Source organism: Talpa occidentalis, unplaced genomic scaffold (genome assembly GCF_014898055.3).
Source record: "Talpa occidentalis isolate TD23 unplaced genomic scaffold, MPIMG_talOcc4v2.1 talOcc4.14, whole genome shotgun sequence".
In the NCBI taxonomy this organism is placed as follows: domain Eukaryota; kingdom Metazoa; phylum Chordata; class Mammalia; order Eulipotyphla; family Talpidae; genus Talpa; species Talpa occidentalis.
In genome coordinates, this window is record NW_023601433.1 from 84,101,977 (window position 1) to 84,126,019 (window position 24,043).

The 24,043-nt window shown below is 53.8% G+C and overlaps 1 protein-coding gene across 2 annotated transcripts in view; it reads left to right on the forward strand.

The window, feature by feature from the left end:
* Positions 1-8,944: 8,944 nt before the first annotated feature.
* RASAL1 (RAS protein activator like 1) overlaps positions 8,945-24,043 on the forward strand; it is a 28,285-nt gene continuing 13,186 nt past the window's right edge. The window contains exons 1-7 of one of the 2 annotated variants that reach the window (XM_037511125.1): positions 8,945-9,256; positions 12,817-12,873; positions 15,121-15,234; positions 15,391-15,452; positions 20,772-20,901; positions 22,901-22,982; positions 23,073-23,204. In XM_037511125.1, the coding sequence (XP_037367022.1) occupies positions 9,192-9,256; positions 12,817-12,873; positions 15,121-15,234; positions 15,391-15,452; positions 20,772-20,901; positions 22,901-22,982; positions 23,073-23,204 (642 nt within the window). In that variant the 5' untranslated portion in view covers positions 8,945-9,191. The remainder of the gene's footprint in view (positions 9,257-12,816; positions 12,874-15,120; positions 15,235-15,390; positions 15,453-20,771; positions 20,902-22,900; positions 22,983-23,072; positions 23,205-24,043) is intronic. The other variant, XM_037511126.2, reaches the window with a different exon arrangement.

The following is a 24,043-nucleotide window of genomic DNA, read 5'->3' on the forward strand; positions in this document are numbered from 1 at the left end:
GGCACCCGCTGTTTGCCAGGTCCTGGGAGGAGTCTGACACCTGGGTGGGTGAGATGCTGAGGTCCTGCTAGAGTCCAGCCTTTTGAGGGGCTCCTCCCTCTTGCTGGGGCTGGGGCTGGGCTGAGCACCAAGGGCCACTGGGAGGGGCCCATGATCTGGATTGGGAGGGTGGGGTTGGGGAGGGGCTGGTTTGAGTCACTATTGAGGACCAGATCCTCTCCTCACTCTGCATGTATCTAACCTAATCCTTACCACAAACCTAGGGGCGGGGGGTGCACCAGGGAAGAGCAGCCTCAGTAATTAACAACTACCCCCGGGTCCTCTACCCGGAAATGACGAAAACTCCACATCTTGTCATGGATCATTTTTGTATTTGTATGATTTATTTTTTTATGTAAAGAAATATATTTTCCTATCCTAGGGTAACACTTTAAAAACATTGTAATTACTTCCAATGCCTACATTGCTTAAAACAACCCCCAAGCATTGCATTAGAACATATTTCAAAAAAAAAAAAAAAAAAAAAAGCCGAGCTAAAATAATGTACATTTTCTCTTGGAAGCTATTGCATTAAATTGCACACATTATTTCTACATACATTCATGTGAAGACACAAGACATAATTTTGTATCAGTTTTTAGAGGACCGAGGTATACTTTACATGAAGTAAAATTCCTTTTTTTAATCACCTACGGTTCTACGGGTTTTGGCAAATGCATCACGTGGTGTGACCGCCGTCACGGGGTGGAGAACATAGGCCTCTCCCGCAAAAGTCCTCGTGTCCCAGTGAAATCCACCCTTTCCTCCACCCCTACCCTGGCAATCACTGATCGCTCTCTGACTTTGCCACCTAGCACCATGCATGTGACTCTCACTGCTGTCTCGCGTCTCATCAGTTGGTCTTTTGCGTGGCGATGTCACATACTCCGGTGTGTCCATCCACCTTCAACAGGCTCTGGCCTCAGTAAGCAGAGCTGGAATTCACGCGCGGAGTTTTATGTGAACATAAGCTGGGTGTAAACATGGAGGAGTAGGATTGCTGGGTCATAAAGCGGGTGGATGTTTGTCTAAAACAGTGTGCACGCTGTTCTTCAAAGTGGCTGTACTATGTTTATATTCACACCAGCGACATAGGTGAGTTCTGATTGCTCCATATCCTCACCGATGGTTGGTATCGTCAGCCTGTTTGATTTTTTAAAGTCGTTCTAAAAAGCAAACACTAACAAGAAGGAAAAAGTTCATTGTAATAGATGTGTCGTTGTGTGGGTTGCTTTTTGTTTAGAGGTAATGGTAGATTCACGGGCAGTTGAAGAAATAATACTGCCACCTAGCAGGCTGGGGTGTCATACTGTATGACCCCACACTGTCCCCATGCTACGCCCCTGGCAGCGTCTTGCACGACAGCCAACCTCACAAGCAGGAAATTGGCACTGATAACCATCCGCTGACCTTACTCACATTTCAGTTTTATATGCACTCGTGTGTGTGTTTAGCTCTATGCACTTTTATCACAAGTAGATTCCTGGGAACACAAGTCAAGACACAGAACACCGATCACAAGGAACCCTTGGGCTGCCAAGGCCACAGCCACCGCCCTTCCTCCTGCCTCCCTCACCCAGGGCAACCTTTGGGTTCTTTCCCCTCTGCATAGTTTTGCCAGGTTGTTAGACCACTGGAGCAATACAGTGTACAACCACTGAGATCGGCATGGTTCACTCGGCGTCTGCCATGTCTCTGGGGCTCATTTTTTGGGTTACTGTGTAGCAGCCCACGACATGGACATACCACAGTTTATTTTTATGACATGGACATACCACAGTTTGTTTCACCACTTAGGTGTCAGAATATTTGGGCTATTTCTAGATTTGGATTATTACGAATAAAGCCACTATGAAGGCTCACTTTGCTCTGAAAATAAGTTTTATATCTCTGAGATAAATATCCAAGAGACTTGATGGGCCACATGGTAAGGATGTGTTTAGTTTTTTTAAAAAAACTGCCATATTCTTTTCCAGAATGTACCATTCTACAGTCCCACCAGCAAAGTCTGAGGGATCCAGTTCCTTGTTATCTTCATTGTTCTTTTGTTGTAGCTGTTCTGATAGGTGTGCTGTGAGCTCTCTCTCGCTGTGATTTTGCTTTGCATTTCTCTAAGGGCTGATGATGATGACCAGCTTTGCAAAGGCTTATTTGCCACCTGCAGATCCTGTTCGGTAATCTATGTTGCCTATGTTCTAATTGGATTGTTTTTAAACTGCTGGGTTTTGAGAATACATATCACTATACTCTAGATCTATATCTAGATATTCCAGATAGTCCTCGGTGGGATATTTTCTCCCATTCTGTAGCTTCCTTTGTGTGTGTGTGTGTGTGTGGGACCCTCGCCAGCGGCTGGGGAAGGAACCGACGCTGCAGAGGCCGCGGGCAGCCTCGCAGCCCAGCACTCAACTGCTGCGCCACCAGGGGAGGCCCTGTAGCTTACTTTTTAATCCTCTTTATATGGCCTTTGGCAGAGCAAAGTTTTACATTTTGGTGAGTCCAACTTACCACTTTTCCCTTTATGGATTGTGTTTTTGGTGTCAAGTCTAAGGGGAATTTGAACTTAGGCCATCTGGATGTAGTTCCTACCCTCTTTTTTTTTTAAATATTTATTTTTTTTTAAGATTTATTTATTTATTTATTTATACAAACACTGGGTACAGTCAGAAGCACGGGAGGGTGAGAGAATTCACCAGAGACAGAGCAGAGAGTAGAACAGGCAGAGTGACGAAGTACACTGCTGAGGAGAAGCTGCGGACAGCAGGAGAGGTCTGCACGCCATGTGGGACCCTCTCCAGGCGGCCGGGGAGCGAACCGGCGCTGCAGAGACTGCGGGCAGCTTCGCAACCCAGCGCTCAACCGCTGCGCCACCGGGGAGGCCCAGTTCCTACCCTCTTAACCACACTGCTCCAGATATCGTCAAGCCATTAGGTCTCCTCCCCAGAGATACCATCATTTTGAAGCTGGTGTGCATCTTTCTCCTCTTAGTTGCTAACCCAGGGATCTTTCTTGCAAGTATTTATTGAGCACTTATTATGTGCCAGGTGCTAATCTAGATGCTGAAGACCCAGGTTTGCAGGCTAAAGGGAAAACCAGAGAAATCGCATAACCCTGTAAATGTCATTCCATGCTGATAGGAGGAAAGGTTTGGGAAGCAAGGATGGGGGAGAGATGCCTTTCTGAGGAAGAGACATGTGAGTCTACATCCAAAAGATGAGGAGGGGCGAGCAGAGCAGTATTCCAAGTAGTGGGAACAGCATGTGCAAAGGCCCTGAGGCCTCTCTTCCAAGAAGAGAACAAAGGTTTGTAGGTTGTGCAGTGTTCAAGTATCATGGGGTAGGTCAGGACTGCATGGGGTCAAAGTTCTCCTTGCTGCAACTTGAAGAGGAGGAAACCGAGGCCCAGGGGAGTTAAGTGACTCTTCTGTGGACACAGGCTGAGAAATGATGGGCCCTGGGGTTTCTTTACATGGTGAGAACTCAACCCAGCCCTGCCCTGGAGCTACTCACGGCTGGGAAGTTCTACACCAGCACTGGTCTCCAGAAAGTTGTGGCCAGCCAGCCCACCCGCAGGACTCAGTGTTCCTGTGTTAAATGGGGGTGCTGCTCTCGGACCCTCTGCCATGCTGCTGAGGCAGAGGGCCCAGTCTCTGCCTATCTCAGTCCCCACACCCTGAAACTGCTGAGATCAGCCGGGCATACATCTCAGGTAGGCTTGCCCCTGGCCACAAACCCACAGGTCTGGAAATATCCACTCTCTCCACGTTGCACACTCTGGCGACTTCCCTTTTCCTACTTCTCCATTCCCAGGTGGGGCGGGAGGTGGGGCGTCTGGGGGAGTAAGGCTGAGGAAGGAGGAAGTAGGGGTGTGGACAAACAGATGGACGCCTTGTTTGCAGGCCACAGGAGGAGGGGACTTATCAGGTCCTGCTTCCTCGGCAGCCAGCCTGCAAGAGGGGGTTTTTGGAAATCCTGCCCGATCCTCCCACCGCTGCCTCCTGTCCCACGTGGCTCCCTGCCCAGAATCGTGCCCAGCGGTACAAATAGGGCTTTGTGTTCCCCGAGACAAAGAACATGCTCCCTAGTCCCAACCTGGGCCAGACCTGTCTGCTTTGCCCCAGTCTTGGCCCCTGAAGGGATGTTGTTGCCTCTTCCTTTCCAGCAGGGGAAACTGAGGTCTAAACCCACCAGTCTGAGGAATGAGCTGGTGCTCACCTCTGGTTTGGGGGCAGAGATGTATTGGGGAGATGAGAAGTCGCTGTGATTAAGCTGCTGTCCTAGGCACCAGCGGGAGAAGGGAAGTCAGAAGTAATTCGACTTATCACAAGAGCGAGGCCGGCTCCCAGCCCTCTCGGGGAACTGGATTCTATTTAACCCGAGAGTGTGTTTTGAATCTGTCTTATGTGCCAAGCAGTGTGGGAGGGCGGCATGAATCAGACATTGTCCCTGACATTTAGGAGATAAGACGAGCATGTAAATCACCACAAAACAAGAGAACAAGAGCCCAAGGTCACCAGGCAGTGCCACGGGGCGGGTGGGGGGGTGGGGGCTGTCTTTGTCTGCCCAGCTGTCTTCCAGGGCTTCTGGGAGGCTGGGAGGGCGCGGGCAGCGGTACTTCAGGAGGCCAGAGGAAGCGCGGATTATTTTCTGATTTGAGGAGAATCACATCACGTTGTGTCTGAGAAAGCTTTCCAGCTCCAGCTCTCCCCATGCCCGCTTTCCCGTCTTCCTGTCACTTCCTACCTCTGAGAATATGTTCTTTAACTGCGCGTTACTTACGTCTGTTTCCCCACCTACTGAAAGCCCCATAAGAGCAGGCTGGGGTGTGTTATACTTCACTGGATGCCCACTGACTGGTACACAGTAGGTGCCCAATACATAGCTGCTGCATAAAAAAACCCATGCATAATATGCTATGATAGCAGGTCATGTGTACATACGGTTGTATTAGCATATGGTGTTTTTCCCATCTTTTTTTTTTTTTTTTTTTGGCATTTTTTCCTACCTGTACCTAGTTTTTGTGAGCATCCTTTTCATTAGCTATTTCACTGCACCCCTCCCCTCACCATCTTTATTTAATTGTATCAGTAGGACTCAAACAAGTAAATAGATGGGAAAAGAAACAGACTTTCGGGCCTCCCTGGTGGTGCAAGGGGTTAAGTACCGCACTATGAAGAAATCCGCAGCCTCTGCAGCACGAGTTCGATCCCTGGCCGGCCAGGGAGCAACCCACGTGGCAATGCAGACCTCTCCTGTCTTGCCCGCTGCTCGCCTCAGCAGTGTACTTCTGTTCCCCACTCTGCCTCTGGTGGATCCTCTCACCCCCTGCACCGCTAGCCTGTACCCTGGCTCTTGTATGCATAAATAAATAAATCTTAAAAAAAAAAAAAAGAAATAGACTTTCCAGAGGGAAGGAACCGAGAGGGCAAAGAGCGTTGAATTCAGGAGTGGGTCAGAGGGCTATGTGGCCAGGGAGCCCCTGGTCCAGAGGTGTGCTGTTAACTGATGACCCCAACCCCGATTTGTAATGCTCGCCAATTCCCAGAGTTTAATTTTCCCACCGCAGTTGATTTCAAGTTCCCCAGGGACACTGCTGGGCAGGGAGCTGGAAAGGGCACGACGGGCTCTTGGGAGCCTGCAGAAGCAGACTCGACTCTGGGCTTGTGAGCTCCCCCAGGCCCCAGGACCAGGCTTCTCTGAAGAAAGAGGGACACAACCAATCTTGGTCAGTGGGGCCCGATCTTAAAATCTCCCTATCAGATTTCTCAGTGGGGATGTGAACTCCCGGATTCCTCCAGCTCAGCAATCCGGAGCGGCACTGGCCGCTGACGTGTGATCATTTCATCCATGCCTGGAATTCAGGGCTGGGCCTGGCACTCCACGCCGGTCCTCAGGACCCAGTCTCAGGGCTAAACCTGCCAGTGGGGTTCAGCGTCAGGCCCAATGGTAGGTCTGGGGTGTCTTGTGATGGCCACTACACTTACTGAGTGCTTGCTGTGCCAGTCTGCCAGTGCCTAATATTTATTGCATCCCATTCTCACACCCATCTTATGAGGTGGGTGCTATTATTATCCCCAGTTTACAGAGGTGGTAACGGAGGCACAGATGGGATAATTCACTTGCCCAGGATTACCCAACAGTAAGTGTATGTGCCAGGATTCAGTCTCAGGTTGGCTGGATTCTAAAACCTCTGCTTTTAAACTCTGAGGTCAACATCCCCTCCCACTTATAAAACACCTGCTGTGTGCATCCCATGGCTGTTAGACCATGCAGGAAGTCAGCAAGATGATCTTTTTTTTTTTTTTTAAGATTTATTTATTTATTTATACAAGCACTAGGTATAGTCAGAAGTGCGGGAGGGTGAGAGAATTCACCAGAGCCAGAGGGGAGAGCAGAGCAGGCAGACTGACGAAGTACACTGCTGAGGGGAGCAGCGGGTGGCAAGAGAGGTCTGCGTGCCATGTGGGATACTCCCCCCGGTGGCCGGGGATCGAACCAGCAGAGGCTTTCGGGCAGCTTCGCAGCCCAGCCCTCAACCGCTGCGCCACCGGGGAGGCCCAAGATGATCTTTAAGGAGCTCAGAGTAAGTGAGAGGAGAAGGAGCAAACCATTCATGAGCACCTACTATGTGCCAGGAATGATGTCCGTGCCTCACAGACTGTTCTGGTTAATTCTCACAACCCCAGGCAAGGGTGAGAGCCCTCCCCCATGAGAGCCCAGGCCCCACAAGCCTCCCTTCTAGCTGGTGGCCAGCCTGTCGTACTCCTCACTGGGTCACCTTCCCCCTTTGATGGGGGTTGTCCTGGGAGACCTATACCTTTTGCCAGTTTCAGGTCAAAACTTCTCAGAACAACAGGAAGCGGCCAAGGCATTTGGAAAGTTTGGGGACTATGATCACAGCCTTGTGTGAATTGTGGGGTCAGACACCGGATATTGGACAGGTGACAGACCTGGCTCCCTTGAGGCTTGGCTGGCAAAGTCAACAACCTCTGTACCTCCCCGGGGGCCTGGGAAGGGCTGTCTGGGAATGTGACTTCCTGCTCAGCTCCAGAAGATTGGCTGAGAAGGCTAGGTGGCTGCTTGGCTGGCATCCCAGGTGGCCTGCGGACTGGTCCCCCACTCCCCCCGGATTCCATTAAGGGACTCTGGGAGACTGGATAGCCTATTTGAGGTCTCTGTAGGATCTCAGAAGAAAAAGTCCAGTCAAAAGCTCCATCCAGGTGCGTTGGGGGGAGGGGAGAGGCCTGGACAGCTGTAGAAATCCAGGTGGATCAGGGTGACTGATCTAGCAAGAATCTGGGCTGACTAGAGGGGACTTTTTTCCTTTGGAGTTACCGCTGTTCTGGATCCAATGCTGAATCACCCCTCAATTCCCCCTGAAGGAGCCCATAGTACTGCTAAGTCTTGGGGCCAGTTCTGCTAGACCTATTTCCCAGATGGGGTAACCGAGGCCCATTCTTTGGAAACTGGAAGACTCACCAGGTAGGGATGAGTCGGGGAGAGAATTCCAGGGTTCTGGATCTTTCCCCAGCCTGGCTGGGTGCTGGGTGGGAAGTCGAGGGATACTGGGAAGCAGATCATGGGCTTAACCCTGGGTTGGGCCCTCCCTGTCCTGCCAGTCTGGGTGTTGGTCCCCTGCTCATCCGGCAGGGGCCTTCCCATTGGTGCTGACCCGGGCTGACCAGGGTGAGTCAGGCAAGGCACCAGCCCTTCTAAGAACTCATAGGTAGGTAAACAAGGAGCCTAAGAGGAGAAACAGCACACGTAAGTATCTTCCCTGTAAGTATCTTCCTTCCGGTCACATTATCTCATTTAAAATAAAAATAAAATGTACAAACCTGGAGCTGCAGGAGCAGAGAAAAAGGAGAAAAAACCCTTTGCCTGGGCTAGGAGGGCATCCTGAAAGACTTCCTGGGAGAAGGGACATTTGAGCTATGCCTTGAAGGACACAAATCATATCAAACCGGTTTTGAAAGCTTCTTACATGCCTGTCACTGTCCAGAGACCTGTATCTGCTCCCTGGTATCCAGGTTAGCTCACCTGGTCTCACACAACCCTGTGAGATTCTAGTTATTCCCACCGAACAGAGGAGAACAGAGGCCCAGAGAGGGTAAGCGACTGGCCCGTGCCACACAGCTACCAGCGCAGAGCCGAGCTTCCCCCCAGGAAGGGGAGCCCGCGCTTGGCTGCGAGGCCTCCTCCAGCCATCAGGCTGCTCTGGCCTCAGTTTCTGTATCCACCAGATGGGGATAGCGCCCCAATACTATGTAGCACTGAGCCTGTGACCATGAGGGCGACGATCCGGGCGGCGCGCAGGGGGTGCTCAGGCCCTGCGGATGACGGATCTCGGGGTGCTGCTGTCTCCCCGCCTTCCCCGCCCCCGCGCCCGGCTTCCTCCCCCGCAGTGCCAGCCCGTGACGTGGGCGCCGCCGCGCGCACAGTCTGGGTTGAATTGGAAACCAAAAGGAGGTGGAAGGGGATGTTCGGGGCCCCTCCCTTCAAGCGGAGCAGCCCCCCGGGGGTGCGGGACCCTCCAGCGACGCCCCTCCGGCCCCCGGGAGACCGCGCCCGGGACGGGCGGGAGCGCCGGAGCGCGCGCAGGTGTTGGAGAAGCGCCGGCAGGTGACACGCCGAGCCCGGTGCCAACTCACCCGGCGCCAGCGGCCACGCCCAGCCTGGCCGGGGCCGCCCCCGGCCGGCCGTCCCAGCCGCGCCCGGGTCCCCGCGGCCGGGCGCTCCCGCGCGCGAGGTTGGGGTGCCGGCAGGGGCGCGCGAGGCGGCCCCGGGCGGGGGGCGGGGGACCCCCCGGGAGGCGGGATTGTGGGGAGGGCCCTGGGCCGTCCCTCCCGCCCCGGCCCGCCCCGCCCGCCCACCGGGACCTCCAGGCGGGAGCGAGGGTGGCTGCGTCCCCGGCGCGCTCTGCCCGCTCCGCGCGCTCCTACCTGTGGAGCCCGAGCGCGCACCCCCTGCCCGGACACCTCCTTTCGCCTCCTTCGGAAACCTCCAGCCCAGCGACCCGCGTCTGGGGCCGGAGCCGGGACGCCGGGCAGGGCGCGGGGCTCGCAGCTGGTGACATGTAGAGGTCCCCCCGCCCTGCGGTCCAGCCTCGGAGCCGGGGCGCCCTCCTGTTCCGAAAGTTTGGGGCCGGGCGCCATGGCCAAGAGCAGCTCCCTGAATGTCCGCGTGGTGGAGGCCCGGGCGCTGCCGGCTAAGGACGTGTGAGTACCCCCGGGGCGAGCGAGGGGGAGCCGGGTGGGATGGGCGCGGGTCTCCCATTCCCTGAGGATGAAGTGGGCTGGGGGGGCTCATTCAAGATCCGCCGCTGGAGCAGATCCGTCTTCACGGGAGAGAGGCCCCAAGTCCACCGCTGCCCTGGTGGGAGGGGGCGCCCAGGGGGAGGTCTTTGTTCCTGGGAGGTGCCCAAAGGGGTCCTCCGGGGCTGAAGCTGGCCTTGGAGGGGGGGATTGTGTCAGAGCTGGGGAGGGGCTGTGATGGGGGAGGGCTTTTCTTAGTCCTGGCAGGTGTTGGAGGTGGGGTTTATTCAGGCCTGTGTGGGTGCCTGTCAAGAGAACCCCAGTAGGAACCCCCAACACCCAGGGCCAGGGGTATCCCGGTAGCCTCAGCATCTCTCTGTGTGCAGCTGGCATTTAACTGTGCACCCATCAGCCCAAGGGGAGACCAAGATTCTGTTGACCTAGAACTTGAGCTCCCCAGTTTGGGTGTTCCCTGGACTCTGAGCTTCTTGAAGAGCCCACTGCCCCCAGCAGCCCCCTCCTCAGCCAGGTGAGCTGTTACCAGAGAAGCCTTGGGCACCCCTGGGTACAGGTCCTTGCTGTGTCCCCCCCCCACAACCTCCCCAACGCTGAGTCAGCAGTTGCTGACTCTGCAGGATGGTGGGAGGGGTCCTTCTGCTTGGCCTAGAGCCCACAGGGGCTCTGAGGGCATCAGCACCTGGGGCAGGTATGGGATCCTTGGCAGAACATCAGCTGCGTGACCTTGAACCTGGTCCTCGTGGGGTACGATTTCCCGTCTGGGCACTGGGAACTCTGGACAGGAGTCTCCACGCCCCCTGCAGCCGTGAGGGTGGAGAACCTGTTAGGGTTTCCCCTGGGCCCAGGTGAGCAGGAACAGACTGAGCCTCTGCTCAGGTTGAGGTTGGGCTTAGCATTGCCTCTCCCCCCACCGTGGGCTCCAGCGAGGAGTGTGCGGAGTATCCTGCCTTTGATGTCATGAGCCCCCCCACCCCACAACGCTGCAGCTGGGCTGGGGGAGCTGCTCAGGGCAGTGAAACCCCCCCCCCACCTCATCAGGTCCCTGCAACCATGCACCTAGACTGAAAGCGGAGGGTTTACGGTGCTCCGGCAGCACCCGCGCTGGCGAGCCCCGGCTCCCTCTGCTGCGATGGCCTCTCAGAGCCCCCAGGGTGAGAGTTCGGGGCAAGGAGTGCACTGTCCCGGCAGCTGCTGGAGGCTTGATTGGGATCCTTCTGGAAACCCTGTTTCCGTGTCACTGCCCGGCCCTGGGTCCTGGGTGAGGCCCTGAGGGACTGGCAGCTGTGCCCCTGGGCCCGGACACCCCTCTCCTAGGAGGGCGTTGAGTCTTGCCTGGCTCCCGTGTCTCTTGGCCACCCTCCTCCTCGTCCATCCCCAGCCTGGGTGAGCTCGGAGGTGGACCACGTGTGAGTGCGAGGGTGAAAGCCCAGCTGGGGAGCCAGCCACCCTGCCTCAGTTTCCCTAGCAGTTGGCTCTCTTCTTTGAGGGCTCTCACGCGGTGTGTGTTCTCTCCCCTCTCCTAAAGAAAAGGACCCACAGTCCTCCTGATGCCTTGCCGGGTTGGAGGGGCTTTTGACCGGGCTCAGTGGCGGCAGCCAACCGCTTTAGAGTTGTTGCTGTTAGTAATAATAGCAGCTGTAAGTCACTGACGGCTGACTATGGGCCAGGGCCTGCGCTCACCGCTTGACATGGTTCTAGGAGCAGTTCCCTTCCACAGATGGGAAAACTGAAGCCAGAGAGGCAGAGCCACCTGCCCAAGGTCACACCACCGGGCTTGAACCCTGGTGCTCCCATGCAAAGCCCAGACTGGGCAGGCGATGACCAGAGGACCTGCTCTCCCATGCTTGAGTTGGGGCAGGGGCCGTGGGAGAGGCCACAGGCCCGGCGAGATCAAGCATGTGCAGGGGCCACCCCCCCACCCCGCCCCACCTGCCCCCCACCCCCTGCCACTGCCGCCCCTACCTGATAGGAGCCTGATAAGGCGCTTGTGCGTCAGAGCCCAGCGCCAATGTGCTGAGTGTGGCTCCCTGGAGGGGCCAGGGGGTCAGGCAGGGGCAGCAGGAGAGGGTGTCTCTCCCGCCCTTGGCTGATGGGATCCCAGCCAACCGCCCCCACATCTGCAGTTGGGGATACTGAAGATGGGCGGTTGACCTAAAAGCACAGGGACAGAGAATTCAGAGAGAGAAATGAGACTATGAAGGGGGGTGCCCAGCCACAGGCATCGGGGGGGGGTATGGTCTGGAGGGGGAAACCGAAGCCCCAGGGTTACCCAAAGGGTTTGGGGTGGCTCCCTAAGGGGAAACTGAAGAGGACACTAGAAGAGGAGGCTCAGAGGGGCATCCAGGCGGTAGCGTGGGGATGCAGGACACCACGGTCTGAAGTGCTGGGGAGTGGAGCCCAAGGGGAAAATGGAGGCATCAGAGCAGCAGACACAGGGGATGGAGGGGGGGATCCAGAGTGGAAACTGAGGCACAAGGGAGGGCTCATCCCACAGACAAGCCTCAGGCTGGAGTCAGCTGCGGCGCCGACGACCCCCTTCCTGGAGGCTCCGAGGCTTTTGTGGTTGGTGAGAAGTTGAATTGAGAGGGGGTGGTGGGGAGAGGTGGGGGCGGGGGTGCTGGGGGCACTGGGAGGGAGGTGAGCTGGGACGGAGGTGGCACCGGGTAAGAGCATGTGTGCTGAGCCCCATCGACACGGATCTTGACTGCCAGATTCGGGGGGCAGTGGGGGATTCCGTTCCTTCACCAAGGAGCTTACCGGGGAAGACATGTTAAACACAGGGGGAAACTGGGAGCATTCGGGGTGCTCAGAGGACTGAGCATGCGCTAGTCAGGACCTCCTCGCGGAGGGTGACTTTCACGCTGACGGTGGAATGACAGGAGGAAGCCAGTAATAACACGGGGAGGGACAGAGTGTCTCAGGCAGCTACAACAGCGAGTGCAAATGCCCTGAGGCTGGGCTGAGATGGGTGTAAGACCGGGAGGCCCGTGCCAGGGACAGAGGAAGGGGGTCTAGCCGCCAGCCGGGGCTTGAGAGGGGCTCTTTTCAGGAAGTGGGGGATGGAGCTGTAGGCACTTGGCCGCTGAAGGGGATGCAGCTCCTCGCCCCTCTTGGCTGAGTTTTGAGGTCTAGTCTCCCACTGCGGTGGGGGTTTCTGCCCAGTTCACAAGCAGAGAAACTGAGGCCCAGAGAGAGTGGCGAGTGCTAAACAGTACAAAGCCAGAGTGACCCCCATGCGTGCTCTGCTTGCTCCTGCCAAGCCCCTTGGGGCCAGGACTGAGCTTCCTGCCTCCAGGTTCTGTTTCTGGACAGACGCCCAAAGTGTGGTGGGTCAGGCCTGCAGCCGGGACACTCCCTGCTGGTCCCCCACAGCCTGCTGAGCTGGGCTTGCCCCGGGACCCCGGCACGTCCCCTCCCATCTCTGGGCCTCAGTTGCTCTGATTTGTATAATGACCCCCACCCACGGCTGCCCTCCCAACTCCCTCCCAAACCTCCTCCTTCCGCAGGTCAGGGAGCAGTGACCCCTACTGCATAATGAAAGTGGACGACGAGGTGGTGGCCAGGTGAGGAGGGGGCGGCCAACGGAAGGGGAGGGGCTCCTTCGAGGCCTGGGGAGTCCAGGCTCGAGAGGAGCTGTGGGGGGGCTGTCCTGAGGGTGGACTTGTGGTCCTAGCCGGGCGCTGTGTCCTGGCCTCTCTGGGGAGGGACGGCCGGGCTGTGCGCCTCTCCCATCCAGCCCTACCTAGTGCCCCCTGATGTCCCTGTGGCTGACTCAGCGGCTGCCAGCCCGTGCCACCCACAGTGGCCTCCCCGGGGGCAGGCATCTCACGCTTGGCTGGGCTGGCTGCCTCCAGGCCTGCTGGGTGCTGCGGGCACCGGTGTGTGTGTGTGTGTGTGTGTGTGTGTGTGTGTGTGCGCGTGTGCGCGCACTGTGCAGACTAGGTCTGCTTGTGAGTGTGCTTAGGGGTGCTGGGAGGCTGTGTGAGTGGCTGTGACCATATGTGCATGTCCCTGTGGGTGTGCAGGCCCCCGGACTCACCACGTGTACCAGGGGAGCGTGTGTGTGTGTGTGTGTGTGTGTGTGTGTGTATGCACATGGGCTACCCTGAACATGCGTGTGCCCCCGTAACTGCTTATTTGGGCCCACAGAGACTCATGAACACATATGAGGATGTTTGGTGTTTGAGTCTCCGGGGGGGCACCCTGGGCTGGCCGCACTTGGCTCCCGCCCCCACAGACCCAGGGACAGCTCTCAGCCCCCGCAGGCCGGAGGGGGCTAGTGGGCGGGCAGCTAAAGCCTTGTTCCCATGGCGACGGCGTGATGGCGGATCCTCCCAGTGATGGTTCTGGTCCAGATGGGCTGGGGGCTGGGCGCCGGGAGCCCGCCTGGGGGAGGGTCAGCCTGCAGCATTCCCACCGCCTCCCTCCCTCCCGATTGTCTCCTGTGCCCGTGCTGCCCCCACCATGTCTGAAATGCTGCCCCCAACCTGCAGGTTCATTTTCTGTGTGACCCCAGGCTGCCGTCTCCCCCTGTCTGGGCTCGGAGCATCTTGGGGGTTGGGGAATCTGTTGGGGCTTCCAGTGGGGAGAGGCTGGGGTGGGAGGTCGTGGTGTTTGGTAAGAAATCTGGGGGTGCGTCCTGGGCTGGCTGGAGAGGACAGCGTGTGTGCATGGGGGTGTGTGTGCGCACGCTCTTTGCTGGGGAGGAGCGTGGTGAAAGGAAAGAGGAAGAGTAGCTGGTGTGCGAACCAAATTTTGCAGCCACCTACTTGGGTGTGTCTTCTCCGGGCAGAGCAGGTGCTTTGTTTCCTGTGGGTAACAGGAGGTGCCTCTGCAGGGTGTCCGGATGGAGACCCTGATTCTGGGCTTGTCCTGGCCCCTAACTCACCCCAACTCACTGGGAGCTCTGACCCCTGCTGACCTCATGGTCCCCTCACATGCCCCCTCCCCACCCAGCGCTTTCCTGCTCCTCAACCTCCCCAACTTCTCCCTGCTCCAGGCCTGGACACAGGCTGTTGCAGCCATCGGGAACACCTGCCCTCAGCCTCCCCCGCTTTGCCTTGGCAGGCCCTGCTAGAAGCCTCCCCTCTCCCCTCTTACCCCGCCCCTGCCCCCACAGGGGCGCCTGACCCACCCCAGGGTGGACTTCTCCCACCGGGCACATCTGCTGAGGGGGACTTCCTCTTGGATTCCCCGCAGCCGGCAGGTTCAGCACATAGTTGGGGTGTGTTTATGGAGTGAATGAATGAATGAAAGGAGTCGTGTGTGCTGTCAGTTACTCTCTATGTGTGTGCACGCACGTGCATATCAGCCGTTTGTGTACGTGAGTGTCCCTGGGTCTTCCTGTGTGTCACCGTGTTCCAGGCATTTTTCAGTCTGTGTGGACATGCCTGTTTCCCAGTGTGTGTCTGCACATGACCAGATATACAAAAACATAGGTGTGTGTTTCTAGAAGCTTCTGAGGGTGCCTGTGCATTGGTGACAGTGTCTCTGTGTCTCGGCTTTCCCTGGTGGGTCTGTGAGTGTCCCTGTCTTGGGGTGTCTCCCTCAGGAAGAGGGAGCATGGAGGCCCCTGTGTGTGTCTGTGTCCTGGTTGTATAAGTGTCAAGGTACTTGTGTGTCTGTGTCCCGGGTTCCTGGGGGGGGGGGTGTCCCTGGCTGTATGTGCTCTCAGTGTGGATTTCCTGTTCCTGCTTGTGTGTGTCGCCATGCTTGATGGGGGCCTCTGGGTGTGTGTGTGTCTGCATCTGGGTGTGTCTGTCACCCGCCTGTGTGGCCTCAGCCCCCCACCCCCGTCCCCCCTTCTGCAGGACGGCAACCGTCTGGCGGAGCCTGAGTCCCTTCTGGGGGGAGGAGTACACGGTGCACCTGGAGCTGGGCTTCCACCATCTGACCCTCTACGTGCTGGACCAGGATACGGTGGGGTGTGTGTGCTGAGGACCCCAGCCCGGGCACCTGAGGGGAGGTGGGGAAAGGCCTGCGCCCAGCCAGCCCCGGATGCCTGCCCCCCTACTCCACGGGGGGCCAGAGCACCCGGACTTGCACGCTCACCTGCTGCCTCACCTGCCCACCTCCTGCAGGCACGATGACGTCATCGGCAAGATCTCGCTGAGCAGGGAGGCAATTACCGCAGACCCCAGAGGTGGGTGAGGGGCGCCAGCTCCCAAGCGGGTGGAGGTGGGGTGTGGCGTGCAGGAGGCACATGGGGGACCCAGAGCCCCAGCTTGGGTGGTGGTTTTCATTTTCAATTTTCATTTTTTTAAAAAGATTACTTATTTATTTATTTATACAAGCACTGGGTACAGTCAGAAGCACGGGAGCGAGAGAGAATTCACCAGAGCCAGAGCGGGGAGCAGAGCAGGCAGAAGGACCGAAGTACACTGCTGAGGGGAGCAGCGGGCGGCAGGAGAGGTCTGCGCGCCATGTGGGACCCTCCTCCGGTGGCCGGGGAGCAGCTGGGGAACGAACCAGTGCTGCAGAGGCTGCGGGCAGCTTCGCAACCCAGTGCTCAACCGCTGTGCCACCGGGGAGGCCCTCATTATAATTTTTTTCCTAAAGATTGATTTATTCATTCATACAAGAACTGGGGTACAGGCCAGAGGTGTGGGGGATGAGAGGATTCACTAGAGACAGAGCGGGGGACAGAACAGGCAGACTGACTGAAGTACACTGCTGAGGGGAGCAGCGGGAAGACAGGAGAGGTCTGCCGCGCCATGTGGGAATCTCCCTGGCCAGCAGGGATGGAACCCGCGCTGCAGAGGCTGCAGACAGCTTCAAGGTGCTGTGCTCAACCACCTGCGCCACCAGGGAGGCCCCGTTTTTTATTTTTATTAGTTCATTTATTGAGCAGTTAATTCATCTGCCTCGTTCCAGAGGCACCGGCTTCCGCTTCCCCCAGCTGCTTCATACTTGCCCCTAGGTTGTCTGTTTATTTTTCTAGAGACACTTCAGACTTGAGCAAGCAAATAACAACAGTGATAGTGCAAACACTTTATATAGTGTTGCTATGGTGAACATTTATGTGTATCAGCTCACGTATTCTAATAACCCCATGGGGAAGGTGCTCTTGTTATGCTCACTCTGTGGGTGAGCACACTGGGGCTACGGGGTTCAATGACCTGTCCAGGATTATGCAATTATTCAGTGGAGCCACCAGGATTTGAACCGAGATGCTGTCACCCCAGAACGTGAGCTCTTAGCCTGGCAACGACATGTGCTTTTATCCACCTGCAGGAACAACAGCCTGTTGCATGTGCCTTTCTGTTCCCTGTTTTGTTTTGTTTTTTATTTCACCACAGATCTTGCAGCGCTTTCCATCTTGGTGCCCTAACTGTTTCCATGTTCTTTGATCTCTGTCATACTTCATGGCCCTCCATTGTGTGGATGCACCACCAGTTATTTGGCGAGTTCCCTAATGGTGGGCACCTGGGTTTGTTTGCAACTTTTTCTAGTTTGAACAATGCTGCACTTATGTGATTGTGCTTTTACACACATGCAAGTTATATCAATCTGTCCAATAAATTCCTAGAGGTGGTTTTCCGGGATCACAGAGTACCCAGATTAGCACACTTGATAGTTACTGCAAGAACGTCCTCCACGAAGGAGGTAACAGTTGACCCACATTACTAAACTGTTTGATCTTGATCTGATAGGTATAGGTCACTTTGTATTTCTCTCTGAGTGAGATTTAGTTCATATAATTAAGAGTTATTTCATACCTTTTTTGTCTGTTGTCTATTTATATTCTATATACATTCCCCCCTCCCTTTTTGGGGTCTTTTTATTGATTTGTAAAAGCTCTTTACATGTTAGAGAAATTACCTTTGCTATATAAACTGCAAATATTTATTTTTCTCCCTTTCTCACTTATATTTTGAAGTTGCTTATCATGTCTGCATGTATGCATTTGCTTATTTTTCTGTAGTTAACTTCATCTTTATGTATTTAATTATTTTGGCTCTTGATTTTATGTGACACCTAAAGACCTTCCCAATTCTAAGGGCAAGACAATTTTTTTTTCACGATTCCTTCTAGCAATTAAATAGGCTTTTTTTTTTTTTTTTTTTTTTACATTTAAGTCTTTGATGGGTCTCCCTGGTGGTACAAGGAGTTAAGACATTTAAGTCTTTGATATTTTTGCAATTTTTCCAGATACAAGACATGGAGTAGGGATTGAACTTTTTGTGTAGATAGCTATTTATTGTCTCCACAGCATCTACTAAATAATATATTTCTTCATCAGTGGGAATTTGTTGAAAACCTACTACGTGCTAATCATTGTAACTATCACTTCCATTTGGTGAGGGCTCACTAAGTGCCAGGTGTGATGCTACGGGGCTTTGCATTTGGTCTTCCCAATCCCAAGTGAAGTGTGTACTAGGATGACATCAAATTTACTGCTCATGGGAAGTGAGGCTGGGAGAGGTAAGGTGACTTGTCCTTTTTAGAAGCTGAAGAGTCAAGCCCAACTGTGCCTGCCTCTGAGGTCTGTATTCTTAACCTGTCTGGACTGTACCCAAAACACCTCAAACATCCACCCACAGGGATGGATTAAGTGAAGTTGGAGGCCCTGCTTCAAGGAGCTTATGGACTAGATGGAAAAGCAAAACATACTCACACAGGAGAGAGCAAGCAAAGAAGGAAACTGATCATGTGCCTTCTTTCTATTTTTAATTGTTTTTACTAACGCCATTCAGCTCCTTTCTATTTTTCTTTAAAGAGGACAGAAATGTGGGGATGGAGGTGTGTGGAATGTCACTGGCATGACAGTGGATGAGAAGAGGGCAGTGAGGACTAGTGTGGCCAAGGAAGGTCTCCTGGAGGGAGGAGGGTGAACTGATCCTTGAAGGCGTGCCCAAATGGATTCTCTTCCTGGGTCAGCCGTGGGCCAATCCAGATGAAGCACTTGGTAGGGGTTGACTAGATAGGGTTGTAGATGTCGGGGCAGAATCTGGACTTTGTTCTGGAAGCACTGGGGAGCCACTGATTGTTCCTTAGCAAAACAGTGAAGAGACTGGAGCCATATTATTGGGGAGTGTAGGGACAGGAATGGGCACAGTGCAGGTTTTCTGATCCCATGCAGACCAGGTAAAGGAGGAGTCAGAGTCCTCAGTGGCTTTTGCAGGTCTTTTATTGGGGTTCACCAGGCATATGGCAGGCAGGGGTGCTGGGGGGCCAGGAGGCTGGCAATCCTCCCGGCCCCCAGCAAATCCTCACTCTCTCTGGGCTCTCTGGCGTTCTCTGCTTCTGCTTCTTGGCTTCTCTCATCGGCTTCTTTTTCGGCTTCTTGGCTTCTATTGGTGTCCCCGTAACGCCGCCCTTAAAAAGCCCAGTCTTAGCCCAGGTGTACCCACTTCAGGTGCCCGCCATCAGGCATGCATTCAGGATCACAGGGTTCCCTCATCTATCCTGATGGCGGGAGGGCAGAAAAGCCTGATATTTTTCCTTACCCTACAGGGAGATTAGATGAATTTTCAGAAGACCCTTGTGGATACTGGATCACAGTGGACAGGAGTAGATGCGGGAGATTAATCAGGAATCTGTTGGAATAATCAGGCATCCTGGACTTGGGGATAAAAGAGGAGATTAAGAGAGAACCTCCCTTGCCAGCAGCAGGGGGACTAGATCCTTATGAAGTCTTCTTGCCATGAGAAAGATCCTGAATTAGATGGAATTTCTAATACATGGTTAAAGTTGCTGTAGTTAAGGAAATTCCCTCAATATTCTTCCCTCCACCCAACAATCATGAACTCAAACCTAACAGGTGAGCACCACCCTGCCAGAAATGAGGAAGGATTTCCCTGAGAAGAGTGTTAATATCCATTTTACAGTTCACCGAGAGAGACTGTCTTGGTGCAGGGGCTGGGGAGGTATCACTGAACCTGAGAATACCTCATTAGGCTAAGCCTCTCAAAGGGTCCCAGAATAAGCACCCCAACTCCTCCCTAGGGGTACACATTCTCCTATTAGCAATATATTCCCCACGGAGTAAGATTAAACAAACCTGACTTCACAAAGGTAACCACACACACAAGGAAACCAGCCACCATGAGCAGAAACAATAACCATCAATCAGATTTAGACCCACAAAGATGTTAGATTTTGTAATTGTATTATACAGATTTTTTTATTATTAAATATTTTTTCTTACATCATTGTAGTCCTCATAGTTCCCTAACCACCTTGCCACCAGGGAACCATCACCATAGTCCCTTGTGTTCATCCCTCCTCTGTTTTGACTCCCCTCCCTACCCCTCCCTTGCTGTAAACCTCAGGCCTATGGTCGGCTTGCAAGTTTTTACTTTTTCTTGACTTTTTGTTTGGCTTCTCTATATTCCGCATATAAGTGAGACCATCTGATATTTATCTTTTTCCTCCTGACTTATTTTGGCTAGCATAATCCCTTGCAGCTCCACCCATGTTGCCACAAATGTCATGAATTTGTCGGTTTTGATCGCTGAGTAATATTCCATTGTGTAAATATACCATTCGTTTATTTTGGGGCATTTGGGTTGTTTCCATGTCTTGGCTATTGTAAATAGCATGGCAATAAACATAGGATTTTCAAAAAAGAATGAAATAGTTAAAATAAATAAAAGAAGTAGTTTTTCGAAAGAGCCAGAAATAACCAGAATGAGTTAAAGCTATGTGTTAAAAAAATAGACAGACCTGGAAAATGACCAAATCAAACACTTACAGATACAAAGTATTCTTGTCGAAATTGAAAACTAAGTAGCTGAGATCAACAGCATGCCATTTAGCAGAGCTGAAGTGCGAATTAGTGAACTGGAGGAGAGATCTGAAGAAATTATTCAGACTTAAAAGAAGGAACATATGAAACAGAAGTTTAGAGATGTACAATAAAATTGATAAGGTCTTACGGCCATTTAACTGGTGCCCTGGAAGGAGAGAATAGGAAAAATTGGAGAGACAAAATAATAAGTATTGGGAAGAGGAAATGCTTTAAAAAATTGATAACTGGGAATTTTTCAAAACTCAAGAAAGGACATGATTCCATAAATAGAAACACAACCTGTATTTCTGTATTAAGAAGGATAAACAAATATCCTTATGTGGACACAGTGTGGTGAAATTGCAGAAGATCAAGGACATAGTCCTTAAAAGGGCGGGGGGAGAGATTGGAGGGCCTAAGTGATGGACTATTTTATATATCAGGGTGTCAGGTGAGGGGGGTGATAGCATGTGGTTAGAGGCATTGACCCTGAAACTGGACTCCCTGTGTTCAAATCCTTTTTCTGCCATTTACTGGGCAAATTTCTTCCCTGGCCGTGCCTCATTTTTCTCATTTGGAAATGGGGATAATTATTAGTACTTACCTCAGAAGCCTACCATGAAAAGTTAGCATAAAACTTAATACATTTTTAATGTTAACTGAATTTTCAAGCTAACACAACACCTAGTATATGGTAGGTGTTTAAATGTTGGCACCTGTGCCCTCCAGGAATTGATAGCTGGATCAACCTGAGCCGTGTGGACCCAGATGCAGAGGTGCAGGGTGAGATCTGTCTGTCTGTGCAGATGCTGGAGGATGGGCGGGGCCGTTGCCTTCGCTGCCATGTGCTTCAGGCCAGGTATGTCAGCCTGAGGGTGGTGTGGAGGGTGGTCTGAGTAAGCAGGAATCATCTGGGTACCCCCAGCTGCCTTGGCCATAGGGGCCTCCTCACTCCTGAGGCACTTCTGGATTCACCACCAGAATTCCTTGTAGGCAAACAGTTCAAACTCATCCATTTGCAAATTCAGGCAGTGGGGAGGGAGGGCAAAGCACAAGTAAAATTCTTGTGAGGTCCCCAGTGACAAGCAACCAAAAACCACACTCAGGATGGCCAGACAGATGAGTATGGAGAAGTAGCAATCAAATTATAGCTAGTGGATACCCAGTTAACACGGGCTCAAGTAGATTGGTTCATATGAATGACAGTGGTTTCAGGTATGGCTGGATCTAGGTGCTCAAACAGTGACATCAGAAATCTATTGAAATAGATTCCTTGGCTGTCTATTTTGCTAGCTTTATTCTCAGGTGATCTTTCCCCAGTTGGAGGCAAAATGGCCCCAGCAGGCTCAGGGTGCTATCCTGCCTACATGGCAGCTCCAACTGAAAAAGAATTTCTGTCTCTTACCATTTCTAACCAATGTTCTGGGACCAACTCTTACTGGCTCAGTCTGGGGCACATGTCCATCTCTGAACCAACTGTGTTGACTACTTGGTCAGACTGGATCCACATGCCATTCCTGGAGTGGGGGAGGGTCATGACCTGAGTCAGGTGGACTCATGACTCAGTGGGAGTGGGGTGTGTGTGGTACGTCCTACTCCAAAGAAACATCAGAAGGAAGTCAGATGCAGGGCCAGAAAAAATAACCCTCCAGGGGCACCTGCTCCTGGAGAGAGATGTTGCTCTTCTCTCCTGTCTGATTATCACTCTGCAATCCTCATTTCCTCAGCTCCCTCATCCTTCTGCTCCCTTAAATACTTCATCTCTTCTTTCCTGCTCATTTCCCATCTTGACTTTCCGCCATTTTGTCATACCTTACTTCTCTGACCATCATTTTTAGGCAGAGGACCTCTTTTTCCAGCTTGCTGTGTGACCTTAAAACTCTTTCTTACCCTCTCTGTGCTTCTCCCACCACTTCCAGATTTCTGTCCCCCAGTCTTGACTTCAGCTGGGGCTTCCTGGAGTCTACATGAAGGAGTCCCAGGGAAACAGGGGACAGGTGAAAGGACTCAGCAAAAGGGACAGGGGCTCCTCATGAGCTTCTCCCCAGCCACAAGGCTATGCTGGATCCTTTTAAGCAGGAGAGGAACTGATTGCTGTCGCTTAGCAACTGGGTTGACTCCTAGGAAACCAAAGAAGGTTTTGGATGCCAGCAGGGGTGGGAGAGGAGCAGGAGAAGGAAGTAAGCATCCCTAGGGGAGGTGTCCCTGGATTTGGGGGACCTCAGGAAGGAGGGAAATGTGGGCTAATTGGAGTAAGACTTCTGGGTTGTCATGACAACCGGAGGCAGGGGCTCCCTGCATGCCTTTACTTAGACAGGGAGTAGACATGAGTGTTTGTTGAATGAATGAATGAATGAGCCGAGCACTCACCGGCTGCTCTGTTCAGCCATTTGCACATATCGTCTCATTTGACGCTTGGCTCTGCGAGGTTGGTCTGTTACTACTCCCGTTTTCCACATGAGGAAGCTGAGGCTCGGGGATTTGAGGTGACTTCCGCGTCACCCAACCAATGAATGAAGAGCCAGGCTTCCTGTGTCCCATCCAGGGGTTACAGGGAACCCAAGGACCCCCCCCCCTCACTGCACCTTCATCTGCTGTCTTTGTGATGCAGGGTTGACCTTTCTCGGCCTCAGTCTCCTTATCTGGAGAACAGGGTGGCTCCTCACAGGGAAGTTTGTCAAAAGGAAGATATTGGGTCTGCGTGGGCATGGGGAGGGGAGGGGCACCCCTTGCTGGCCCCCCCAGTGGAGTTCATTGCTTTGGGAACCAGCATCATTCGAGTGGATGACCCTCGCCCCCTTGGGTCTTGGTCCTTGAGAGTCCAGTGTCCCCCTACTCCTTTCCTCCCCTGTCTCTAGGGACCTGGCCCCCCGCGACCTCTCGGGCACATCGGACCCGTTTGCCCGTGTCTTTTGGGGCAACCAGAGCTTGGACACTTCGGTGAGTGGCCGGGAGTAGAGCTGTGGGGCAGCGGGGGGCCCAGGGGTAGGGGTCCCCAACATCGCTCACTCTCTTTCCCTTTTCCCCCAGACCATCAAGAAGACCCGCTTCCCACACTGGGACGAGGTGCTGGAGCTGCGGGAGGCGCCGGGCGGCGCGGGTCCACTGCGCGTGGAGCTCTGGGACTGGGACATGGTGGGCAAGAACGACTTCCTGGGCATGGTGAGCGCGTCCCCACGTCCCCTCTGGCTCCCGCTGCCTCCAAGTGGGGGATGGTGGCACCACCTTAGAAGCTGGATGTGAGGTTTCCTCGTCAGGCCCCTCGGCCAGGCGAGGGGAGGGTGTCATCTCCCATGGGTGCATTGCGGCCACTGAGGCTCTCGAGGGCGCAGGAGCCTGCCTCAGGTCACGGGGTAAACCTGGATTCTTCTTTTTGATTTTATTATTTTTTAAAGATTTATTTTAGTCATTTATGCATGAAAGAACTGGGGTGCAGGCCAAAGGTGGGGGGGTTGAGAGGATTCACTGGAGACAGAGTGGGGAGCAGAAACACACTGCTGAGGGGAGCAGCAGGCGAGACAGGAGAGGTCTGCCGCGTCATGGTGGGTTCTTGCCGGCCAGCCCAGATCGAACCCGCGCTGCAGAGGCTTCACAGTGCCGTGCGCCACCGCCTGCGCCACCAGGGGAGGCCCTGGATTCTTCTTTTTGGATGAGAGTGCCCGGGGCGGGACGCCCATGAGCTGAGCACTTCTCCAGCTTGGCCTCATTTACATGACCCTTGTGGACGCCCTTTGAGGGTGGGGCTGTTCGCTCCATTTTATAGACAGGTGAACAGGTTCAGGAGGGGAAGTGGCTTTCCCAAGGCTCTGCCATTAAGAAGCGGCAGAGCCAGGATGTGGGTGATGGTCTTTCCAAATCTAGAGACTCCCTCAGCTCCTATTCCTGGAAGTGCTGGGCTCAAGAGCTTTCTCTTGGAGCCTCAATTTCCCCATCGGTAAAATAGGTGTGATTGTTCCTGTTTCTCAGCAGCAGCGGATGTATACTCGGGCTGACTGTTTTAA